Source organism: Coturnix japonica, chromosome 2 (assembly GCF_054131305.1).
Source record: "Coturnix japonica strain WE chromosome 2, WE-NBRP24, whole genome shotgun sequence".
In the NCBI taxonomy this organism is placed as follows: Eukaryota; Metazoa; Chordata; class Aves; order Galliformes; family Phasianidae; genus Coturnix; species Coturnix japonica.
This window is the reverse complement of record NC_140664.1, coordinates 86966097-86976772: the sequence shown is the minus strand read 5'-3', so window position 1 is coordinate 86976772 and position 10676 is coordinate 86966097. Positions and strand designations below refer to the sequence as shown.

At 41.6% G+C, this 10676-nt stretch overlaps 1 protein-coding gene across 3 annotated transcripts; it reads left to right on the top strand.

Annotated features, from left to right (window-relative positions):
* The first annotated feature begins 42 nt into the window (after positions 1-42).
* CCT5 (chaperonin containing TCP1 subunit 5) lies at positions 43-7563 on the top strand. Of its 3 annotated transcripts, none has more exons than XM_015854403.2 (11): positions 43-175; positions 411-471; positions 592-756; positions 1455-1653; positions 2551-2743; positions 3178-3327; positions 3709-3828; positions 4214-4399; positions 6135-6272; positions 6478-6658; positions 7280-7563. In XM_015854403.2, the coding sequence occupies exons 1-11, from the start codon at positions 71-73 to the stop codon at positions 7405-7407; spliced, it is 1626 nt and encodes a 541-aa protein (XP_015709889.1). In that variant the 5' UTR covers positions 43-70; the 3' UTR covers positions 7408-7563. The 3 variants fall into 3 exon arrangements, with proteins under 3 accessions (XP_015709889.1, XP_085394009.1, XP_085394010.1); XM_085537883.1 differs by having other exon boundaries at positions 3604-3828; XM_085537884.1 differs by lacking the exons at positions 6478-6658; positions 7280-7563 and having other exon boundaries at positions 3604-3828; positions 4544-6217.
* Positions 7564-10676: the final 3113 nt, after the last annotated feature.

Below are 10676 nucleotides of genomic sequence, written 5' to 3'. Positions count from 1 at the left end.
CGCGCTGACATCACGGCGCGGCGGGCGCGGCGGGATCCGTTTAGTGCTCGGGGTGGGCGCTGCTGCAGCCATGTCGGCCATGGGGACGCTGGCGTTTGATGAGTATGGGCGGCCCTTCCTCATCCTCAAGGACCAGGAGCGCAAGACGCGCCTTATGGGACTCGAGGCTCTCAAGGTGAGCGAGTGAGCGAGCGGGAGGACGGGCACGGGATCTGCCTGTAGAGGGGGGGCCTTGCTGGGCCATGCTGCCATGCCGCCGTTAGGGGGGGGGGCCGCTAGGCCGTGTATGGCCGATTGCTTGCTTGGTCTACAGCCACACGCTGCTCTCCCTAGTGAGCTTACAGCCTGTAAGTTACATTAGTGCTATAGTTCAGGAGTGCGATTTACCTTTTATCTCCGTTGTTTTGCAGTCTCACATCCTGGCAGCAAAGGCTGTGGCGAGTACTCTGAGAACATCCCTTGGGCCCAACGGTAACAATGAAATTACTGTACTCTTTTTTTTCCTGCACCTTGTTTTCTGTGGGTTTTTAGCTTTTTCACTCACTTTCTTGATTTTTTTTTTTATTTTTTTATTTTTTTCTTTTTTGTCAGGCTTGGATAAGATGATGGTGGACAAAGATGGTGAGGTGACAGTGACAAATGATGGAGCCACCATCCTGAACATGATGGATGTGGATCACCAGATAGCCAAGCTTATGGTGGAACTGGCCAAATCTCAGGATGATGAGATTGGGGATGGAACCACTGGAGTCGTGGGTAAGAGCAGATTGTGCTTAATCAAAGAACCACAGAATGGCTTGGGTTGGAAGGGACCTTAAGGGTCATGAAGCTCCAGTCCCCATGCAGTGGGCAGGTCTGCCAGCCTACAAATCTCATTCAAGACCAGGCTGCCCAGGGCCCCATCCAACCTGGCCTTGAAAACCTCCAGGGATGGGTCATCCACAGTGTCTCTGGGCAGCCTGTTCCAGCACTCTCATAGTAGAGAGCTTCCCCCCTGATAGCCAACCTAAATCTTCCCTTAATGTGGGCTTTCCAGTTATAAAATCATACTTTCAAATGTATTTTAAGAGGAAAAGTAGTTTTCCCGTAGTGTATTTACTGGTTTGGTATTCTTCGTTTCTTATTTGGAGCATTTTAATTAGAAATATGTTTTTGTAATTTTTTACTGTGGTTGTGTTTGAAGTTAGCATTGAAAGCATTTGTCTAAACTTATTTTTGTTACTTTTTACCATAGTGATCGCTATTGGCTTCTGTGTTTCTCTGGTCTAAATAATGCAGTTTTCTTAGTGAATATGGGGTTGATGGTACCATTCTTATTGCCTGATAAATCTCAAACAGTTAAAATACAATAGAAAAATCTGAAGGCATACTTATTAAACTCTTGATGGTGTATGAGATATCATGCCCCCATCTCTGCAAGAGTAAATGTGTGTTTGTTTGTGAATTCTTTACAGTTCTGGCTGGAGCATTATTGGAACAGGCTGAACAATTGCTAGATCGTGGTATTCACCCTATCAGAATAGCTGATGGTTATGAGCAGGCAGCCCGCATTGCTGTTGAGCATCTAGACAAAATCAGCGACAGCTTTCCAGTTGATCCACAGAACATTGAACCTCTGATCCAAACAGCAAAGACCACGCTTGGCTCTAAAGTGTAAGTTTATAAAAGCTTAATGAAAGTGTGTATATTTTCCATGCGTACTCTTTGGTTGAAAAAAAGAAGTGTTTTGATGGATGATTACATTGTTTTTTGTTATTGGAGAAGCTGCTGAAGGCTTTATTATATTTGACTGGCTTATTTCTCAAAAAATTCATATTTCAGGATAAGAAATTGTGAAGCCCTTATTCTCAAAGGGGCAGTTTTGTGAAATCAAACAGCTACAAAATCATTTTCATTCTACCCATTCTGTTTTGTATTACTGTATCTTGGCACTTAGAAACTTTGAGTTCTAACATTCAGTTATTTTTAGAAAGGGTTTTTTTGTGGTTTTTTTTTTTTCTGAACAGACTCATAGGAAAGTTCTGGATTCACAATTGCAGTTTTCATTACTGGTTCTATAGATTTATATATATACAGATGTTAAGGATGGAGATGCTTTTGCTTTATACAATATTCTTTCTACGCAGTCTCATTTCTCAGTTGTCTGTGACTCTTTAGGGACTAAATTTTTAAGATACCATTGTGGGATCTGTATGTAAAAGTATAGGAAAGACTTGAGAAGACAGCAAAATACAGAGGGAGCTGTCTGCCATTTTTAATCACTCCTGGACAGTAGATTTTATGAAGTGCAGTATCAGTTCTTCCCGCTTGTTTCATATTGATGCCTTGAGACTATGTTCACAAAGGATACATAGACAAACTGATATTTTTTTTCTGTCATAGTTAGCATGTTCATATTCCTGTGCATCAATGAGCTGGATGCCTTTTCTTCATGCAGCAAACAAAACACATTTGCTATAGTAATACATATCCTTTCTCTGTTCAAAATTGATAGAACCTGTTTCTTCTGAATGTGCAAATATAATACAACTGTATTTTCTTTAAATTTAGAGTCAACCGTTGTCACAGACAAATGGCAGAAATTGCTGTGAATGCTGTACTGACAGTAGCTGATATGGAGCGTAAAGATGTTGATTTTGAGCTGATCAAAGTACAAGGCAAAGTGGGAGGCAGACTGGAAGATACGCAGCTGGTAAAGGGAGTGATCGTGGATAAAGATTTCAGTCATCCCCAGATGCCTAAGGTGAGTGAATCCCCTCTCTGCATCTCATCTGTAACAGTTTAAATAACATTTAACAAGTAGTATATAGGTTACACTGTGAAAAGGAAGGTTAGAGGAAAGTATCATACACATTTAGAAGTGTCAGTGGAAGTGAGTGGGTTGTATTTGTAATCTCCACTGTGGATAGGAAGCTTTCTTCTTTTTAAACATCTAATATTTAAAATAAATGACTGAAGGCTGATGGGTGCTTAAACGTTTGTGTCCTGAAGCTATGGAATTTCTCTTATGTGAAACTTCAGATGAAACTGAGTATAACCGGCTTCACTTTAGAATCACTTAAATGATCATCAAGGATCCTACAGCCCCTACTTATTTAAAGATAACATTTGTGCATTGTGCAAATACAAATAGGAGGTGTGACTGTCACCAAACTGCAACTTTTTATTATTGTACAGGAACTTAAAGATGCCAAAATTGCAATCCTGACTTGCCCGTTCGAACCACCGAAGCCTAAAACCAAGCATAAGCTTGATGTCACGTCTGTAGACGATTACAAGGCACTGCAGAAATATGAAAAAGAGAAGTTTGAAGAGATGGTGAAGCAGGTAGAGTCTTCAGAATTATGTTTCTATTTGTATTTTTTACATAGCCTTTACACTAAACAGAATCACAGAATTATCAAGGTTGGAAAAGACCTAGAAGATCATCTAGTCCAACCATTACCAATACTTCCCAGCTAAATCATATTCCTCAACACAACATCCAAATGTTTCTTGAACACTCCCATGGTCGGTGACTCCACCACCTCCCTGGGCAGTGCATTGAAATTTGCTTTCATTTCTTTCTATGCCTTCATGTACAGATATACTTTTCTTCTGCAGACTTCTGCTTTGAAAAGAGTAGAACTAAAACAACAAAGGAATGTGTTTGTGAAATTCCTCGTTTCTGTGTTAGTGCTGATGGTTATCACTGCGTGCTGCTTTCAGATTAAAGACACTGGTGCAAACCTTGCTATTTGCCAGTGGGGCTTTGATGATGAAGCAAATCACTTGCTGCTTCAGAATGAGCTGCCTGCTGTTCGTTGGGTTGGTGGACCCGAAATAGAAGTAAGTACAATCTTCCCAAACTGGGATTTTTACCAGATCTCAAATCTTTGTTGAGTGATCTGCTGCACAAATTAAAAGTTTGTGCTTTCTGAGTAGAATTACATTATTATTATGTAGTATTGGCACGTACTGAAGCAAAATCACTGGGGATCTGTCTGTGGAAAGAAGCTGGAGTTAATGGGATTGTGGTGTGTATTGCAGTCCATGCGTATTGCTCCTTACAGGTTGTATGCGGGTAGGAGCGATTTTACTTTGTGTCTTGTTTTAGAATCAAGGCATTGCCTGATGGGAAGGTAACTTTGTTGGAGATATTTGACTATAGCTTTACTTTATTAAAATAATTATAGAAAAGTCTTCTCAAAATAATGGAGTTTCTTAATTCTAGTTAATCGCCATTGCAACCGGAGGACGCATCGTTCCTCGTTTCTGTGAACTCACACCTGAGAAACTGGGTTTTGCTGGTGTTGTCAGAGAGATCTCCTTTGGCACAACAAAGGACAGAATGCTTGTCATTGAACAGTGCCAGAATTCCAGAGCTGTGACCATTTTCATCAGAGGAGGAAATAAAATGGTAAGACCTTTGTTTTCTGTCCTGGTTTTGGCTGGGATGGTGAATTTTCCTCCTAGTAGCTGGTATGGTGATAGTTTTTGGATGTTGGGAAATAATTTGTATAACACACCAATGTTCTCCTTGTTGCTGGGTGGTTCTGAACAGAACCAAGGACTTCCCTGCTTTTCACACTGCCCTGCCAGCGAGGGGCTGAAGCAGCACAAGGAGCTGGGAAGTGACAGAACCAGGACAGCTGACCCAAACTGTCTAAAGGGATGTCGTCTACTGAATGGCATCGTGTGGAACTGAAAACTGGGGAGGATCAGGGACTGGCTGGGCTTTGGTCAGTGTGTAGGGAGCAGTTACTTTGTGAACTACTTCTGTTTACTCTTTTTGTTATTCTTGCTTTTTATTGTTTCCCCTTCTTTCTTTCCTTACTAAACGTAGCCATTTACACACTGAAGAACTTGATAGTTGGGTGCCCTGCTGGATAAAGTCACAGCTCGTAGTTAGTAATGTTTTATACGTACATTGTTGAATATGTAGTCTCTTTCATTTTAGAAGCCTATTAACTCTTCCATTAATTTTATCTAAGCTTTATCTTCAGTGTGGAGTAATTTAGGGGTTTTGTAGGCAACGGTGTTTGTGTTCAAGTCACTTGTTGAGTCACATCCATGTTTTTGGGTGAAAATTTTGTTTTCTTATTGGACCGTATAGTTAATAGACAGAGAAATAATTTTTGGTCTCTCATTTCCTTTATGGGAGAGTCACTTTCATGGGTGAATATGTATTTTTGCAAGACTATATTTTAATATATACTTATGTCACTTGTTCTGGTTCAAAACATTTAAAAATGGTCTGAGTTGTGCCTATTTTTTATGCTTCTCTGCTTAATTTGGTTCTTGGCTGAATTGTTAGTGTGAAATGATTTATATTGTATATTATTATAGGTTATGTCCTGTTTTGAGTCAAAAAGTTGGGAAGAAATAAACTGCTGGAAGAGGTTTTTAAAGAAAACAATGCTTCTTTAAAGGCTAATATTAACTTGTTAAATCCTTTAACATCTGTTGTACTCTGGGCAGTTGACACTAAATGCAAGGAGAAAAAAATGTTGGTGTTTAAATTTGTGGCTTTTGTCTTGGAAACGTGTATAAGACTGAAAAAAGTGGTGTAAGTTTTCATAGTTTGAATTTATAGGTACAACAAATAGCACTGAAATGAGTATATTTTGCATTCTTTCTCTGCCACTAGGTATTGTAGCATTTCACTTTTTGAAATAGTATAATGTAGCATTAGTAGAGCTATAAAGAGATCCTGTCATAGAATCACAGAATGGCCTGGGTTGAAAAGGACCACAAAGATCATCCAGTTTCAACCCCCTGCTATGTGCAGGGTCACCAACCACCAGACCAGGCTGCCCAGAGCCACATCCAGCCTGGCCTTGAATGCCTCCAGGGATGGGGCATCCACAGCCTCCTTGAGCAACCTGTTCCAGTGTGTCAGCACCCTCTGTGTGGAAAAACTTCCTCCTAATATCTAAAGTAAACCTCCCCTGTCTCAGTTTAAGACCATTCCCCTTTGTCCTATCACTGTCCATCCCTGTTAACAGCCATTCCTCCTCCTGTTTATATGTACACTTCAAGTAATGGAAGGTCAATCATTTACTTGCATTCTTTTATTTTCCCGCATTAGGAAATGCATCTCCATATTCTCCAGTTGTGTGCAGTATGAAGTATGTGCTATTGTATCGTTTCAGATTATTGAAGAAGCAAAGCGGTCTCTTCACGATGCTCTGTGTGTGATCCGGAATCTGGTTCGCGATAACCGCATTGTGTACGGTGGTGGTGCAGCTGAAATTTCATGTGCCTTGGCAGTCAGTGAAGCAGCAGATAAGGTAGGGAAGGAGCCTTTGTAGAGGTATTGCAGGTCCTTTTTGGATAAGAGCAATATAAAATGGTTTTTATTTGCAGGCAGTTAGGCAGAATACTCTGTCAGTTACTAGGGTGAATATTGCCAAGAAAACTGCATGAGTATTTTAGTGCAAAAGTGCACTTTTGCTCACTGCAGAAATAAAAGCTGTATCACTTTTTATTTCCTAGTGCCCATCTTTGGAACAGTATGCTATGAGGGCGTTTGCAGATGCCCTGGAGGTAATCCCTATGGCCCTTTCGGAGAACAGTGGAATGAATCCAATTCAGACAATGACTGAAGTACGGGCTAGGCAAGTGAAGGAAAACAATCCTGCTCTTGGCATCGACTGTTTGCAGAAAGGAACAAATGGTAAGAAGTATACTGTGAAGAATAGGGAACATAACAGGGTTTCCTTCCTTAGAAACCTGAAAGCTTTCATTTTATCAGCAGTCTTATTTTTATTTTTCAATATGTCTGTCAGAATTACAAAGTCTTTTACCTTACCTTGTAAATTGGAGTGGGGGTAGAGAGATAAATGATGTACAACAGGAAGAAGATCTGTAACTGCTGGATTCAAATTCTTATTCTGCCATTTATTTGAAATGAATGAAAAAAAGAAATCTTGAAACATCAGGTGTTGTGCTTACATAAATACATAACAGTTCATTGATATTTCTGTATCATGGATCTTCAACTTTGAGCTGAATGCTCTACTCTTAGGATGCTTCTGATATCTGTACACAGAAATGCAGGAAGGTGAAGTAACAACTGAGGAAGACTTAGTTGTGAGAAGAGAGTTTGGTGTTAAGGTTCTGAGATCTTTGTTAAGAGCCCAGGCTAAAAGCTATAGTTTATACTAATTAATGATGATTGTGAATAGAAATAATTCTATTACGTTCAAAATTAACGTAGAAAATAACTGTCTCAGGTAAATAGTACATTTGGGTTTGAGGAAGGTCTCTAATGCTTTCGTATCTTCTTTTTTAACAGATATGAAACAGCAACATGTTATAGAAACCTTGATTGGTAAGAAACAACAGATTTCTCTGGCAACTCAGGTCGTTAGAATGATTCTGAAGATCGATGATATCCGTAGGCCTGGAGAATCTGAAGACTAAAGGTTGAAAAACATGGAAAGTTAACGGGGCCACAACAGTAGCGAAGACGGTAGTATTCTGATGCTTCATCTTCAGCTATTTATTTTGGACACTGTTTCAGATACTGTAATGGCTAATGGTTGGAAATAAAATGCAATTTAGCACCGATGGTTTCAAGCCTCGTTTCAGAATTGTCATTGTGTCTTGTCATGGACAGTTGTAAATAGTCTTAGGAAAAACATTCTGAATGTGTAGCGGGGGGAGAGTAATGGATAATGCTAATGGTTTCATAGTAATGGGGATAGGAGAATGGTTGGACTAGATGGTCTTGTAGGTCCTTTCCAACCTTGTGATTCTGTGCATTAATAGTATCTCACACATCCATTGTTCCTGCAGCTAATTTATTTTAACTGCTTGTGAGCAAAGCCCACAGTTTTCCATTTTAAGTGTGTCACTCTTTAGTGCATGAAACTGAAAATAGTTGTAGCCCCCAAGAGTTCTTACATGCTGAACACGTTGATTGTGTAGTTTACATTTGGAGATTTAAGGTACCATACAACATGTTTCAAGTTGCTTGAAAGTTGCACAAATCTTTGACTTGTGATGCTGAATAGAAGCTGCTTAAACAGAATCACAGAATTGTAGGGGTTGGAAGGGACCTCTAGAAATCATCGAGTCCAACCCCGCTGCCAAAGCAGGCTCCCTACACCATGTCACACAGGTAGGCGTCCAGGCGGGTCTTAAATATCTCCAGAGAAGGAGACTCCACCACCTCCCTGGGCAGCCTGTTCCAGTGAACAGGCTTGAGGCATTCAGCAAACAGCCGCGAAGCATTCCCAGATCTTGACAGCCTTGGGTTTATTCAGTGTTAGAGCCATTTGAACTGTGGCATGAATGAACACCGCATTATGAAATATGAGCTAAATGAACAGCTCTATACTATATATGAAATAACATGCCACAGGGCATTACAGTGCCATTCTGGAAGGGTTTAGGAAGACGATAATCTCCCTTGATCCTTGCAGAATCTTTGAACAGCTTATCTGAGTAGTTTCTTTGGCATATTAACACAATAAAAGCTTCACCTATTAGCTGTTTCAGTTACATGTTTGTTTTTCAGCATGGTTTAGAAGACATGGTTAGTTTTAAACGTAGGATGTCCAGGAGGAAGAGCAAAGTTGGACACCCAGCTCAATTTGTAATTGAACATTCTGGCTCCTTGATAGATGTGAAGAACAGAGGGCTCTGTGCAGCAGCACTGCCACTGGAATGGAGAAGGCTGTGACGGTGCTCTGCTCTATGTATGTTGCATTGGTTCACGGTAACTTGCAGCTTGCAGGCAGTAACGTAGACCAGGTTATTCCCAATTCCAGGAAGACTTGCAGCCCAGCAGGCTGGGAGGCTCTGGGGGTGTGAAAGTTGAAACTTGATCAGATTTGGAGGTTTGGTTTTGGGGTGGGGGAGTTCTACTGCAGTCCAGAAGCCTCTGGAACAGGGAAAAGGTGATCCCTTTGCTCATTCATCTGCCTTAAGGAAATGAAAGTCTATGTATGTATGTAAATATTATCTAATCTCAAATGAGACCTTCATGTGGAATATTAGAAGACTGGTAGTGGAACACTGGCAAAACTCTGAAAATGAGGGTTTTTCCTGAGGCTTTTACTAATGGTTTTCAAAATAAGATGTAGCATTATCACCTGAGTTATTTAATGCGTACGTTTAGTTGATGTTTAGGTTTTGCATAGGTAATTGGAGGACAGCGATGTGCAACTGAAGAGCATTAAACCATATTATTGAAGCCAGTGCAGTTCAAGGTTGTATGCTTTCAAGACTGGAATAATTGTGCCTTCTGTTTTGTTTAACCGCAAAACCACTGTTATGATTTGGGGCTGAATCTGAACTGTGAGAGATGAACACTGATACTGAAATGGAGTGTTTCACTGGCCTTCAAATTCTTCCATCAACCTGGCAAAATGCAGGGCTCGCCACTGGAGGGCAATGTAAGAATATTAGTGCCAGAAGGGGACTGCAGCTGGACTGAACGGTAAGCTGAAGCCAGGCAGCTTTCTTCAGCACCATCAGCATTGCGCACATTTATCACCATCGCAATCTGAATCTTTTCAGAAGCTTGGTACCTTGAACTGATTGCATAAATATTCCCTCTTAAATCCAGTGTTTGATGTCATCTTAGAACCCGCACCCTGACGATTCACTGTGCAGCTAAACTCATGGAAAAGCCATTTGGCATCAGAACTCAGACCCAATTCTAAGCCTCTCTTGCTGTGTTCCTGGGCCTAGTTCCTTTCCTCCTTCCCTCTCCTGTCTCTGCACTGACACGATGCTCATCTTTGCGGGTGCTTGGGGGAGGTTCCTAGAGAACAGCGTGCAGATTCCTCCCCATCCCTTTGGTCACACCCAGCTTATGGCAGCCAGCAGCTGCTGGGTGCAGTTTGTGCAGGGCTGGGATCCTGGCTTTGGGTGCGCAGTGGTTTCTCAGCGGTGTTGGGTCTGGGTGGGTTTTTCCAGGAGGAAGATACTTGCCACTTGTTGCATCAGCAGCAGCAAGTCCCTTCCACAGTTCAGATGGACAGAGAACAACCTACCCTGAGCCATTTTACCGTAGAGAACGAGCTGGGAGAACTTCCATCTTCCATCGTAACCATGCCAAACAGCATTAAAAATTGCTATTATGTGGGCTGTGGCTGTTACAGCTCCTGAACTCATACCATCATCCCATGAGGGATGATTCAGTAGGGAGGAACTAGCCCCGTTTGTCCTCTCTGCGTAGAAGTACCTCTCCATTTCACATCTTGGAGGGCTTCCCAGGAGCTCTCTGCCAGGGAACATTTCTCACCATGTTAAAGAGCCAATTAAATGGACTGACAGCGTTTGCTTTGTAAACAAGTCCTCGCTGTGATACAACAGAGACAGTCTGCTAAACTCAGATGATGGGAGGGTAACGCTTTAGCATGTTCTCTGCAAGTCACTGAACCTGTTGTACATGTGCTAGAATCTGCATCTTTATGGTATTTCTCCCCAGGCTATTTAGGATCAGTTTCTGTGCTACAGTGAGGTTCCTGGTGTTCAGTACTGAACAGCAGCAGCACAAGCACTGAAAGGATCAGGTCCCTGGCAGTAACCTGGCATCTGACTGCTCCCTTAGTACGGAACACCACAGCCAGGACTCTGACAGCACTCTCCTTGCCTCCCCTCCCAGGAGTTCGGATACTTGTGTAGGTGGCACGGCTGTGTCATCTGCAATTAGACTGCTATCAAAATCATGGAGTGGG

What these genes read in the sequence shown, in the direction of transcription:
- CCT5 (XM_085537883.1), top strand. Translation starts at nt 71, where the DNA reads ATGTCGGCCATGGGGACGCTGGCGTTTGATGAGTATGGGCGGCCCTTC. An exon ending in AACATCCCTTGGGCCCAACG is followed by an intron (nt 472 to 591) that starts GTAACAATGAAA and finishes CTTTTTTGTCAG; the next exon opens with GCTTGGATAAGATGATGGTG. An exon ending in GTCATCCCCAGATGCCTAAG is followed by an intron (nt 2,744 to 3,177) that starts GTGAGTGAATCC and finishes ATTATTGTACAG; the next exon opens with GAACTTAAAGATGCCAAAAT.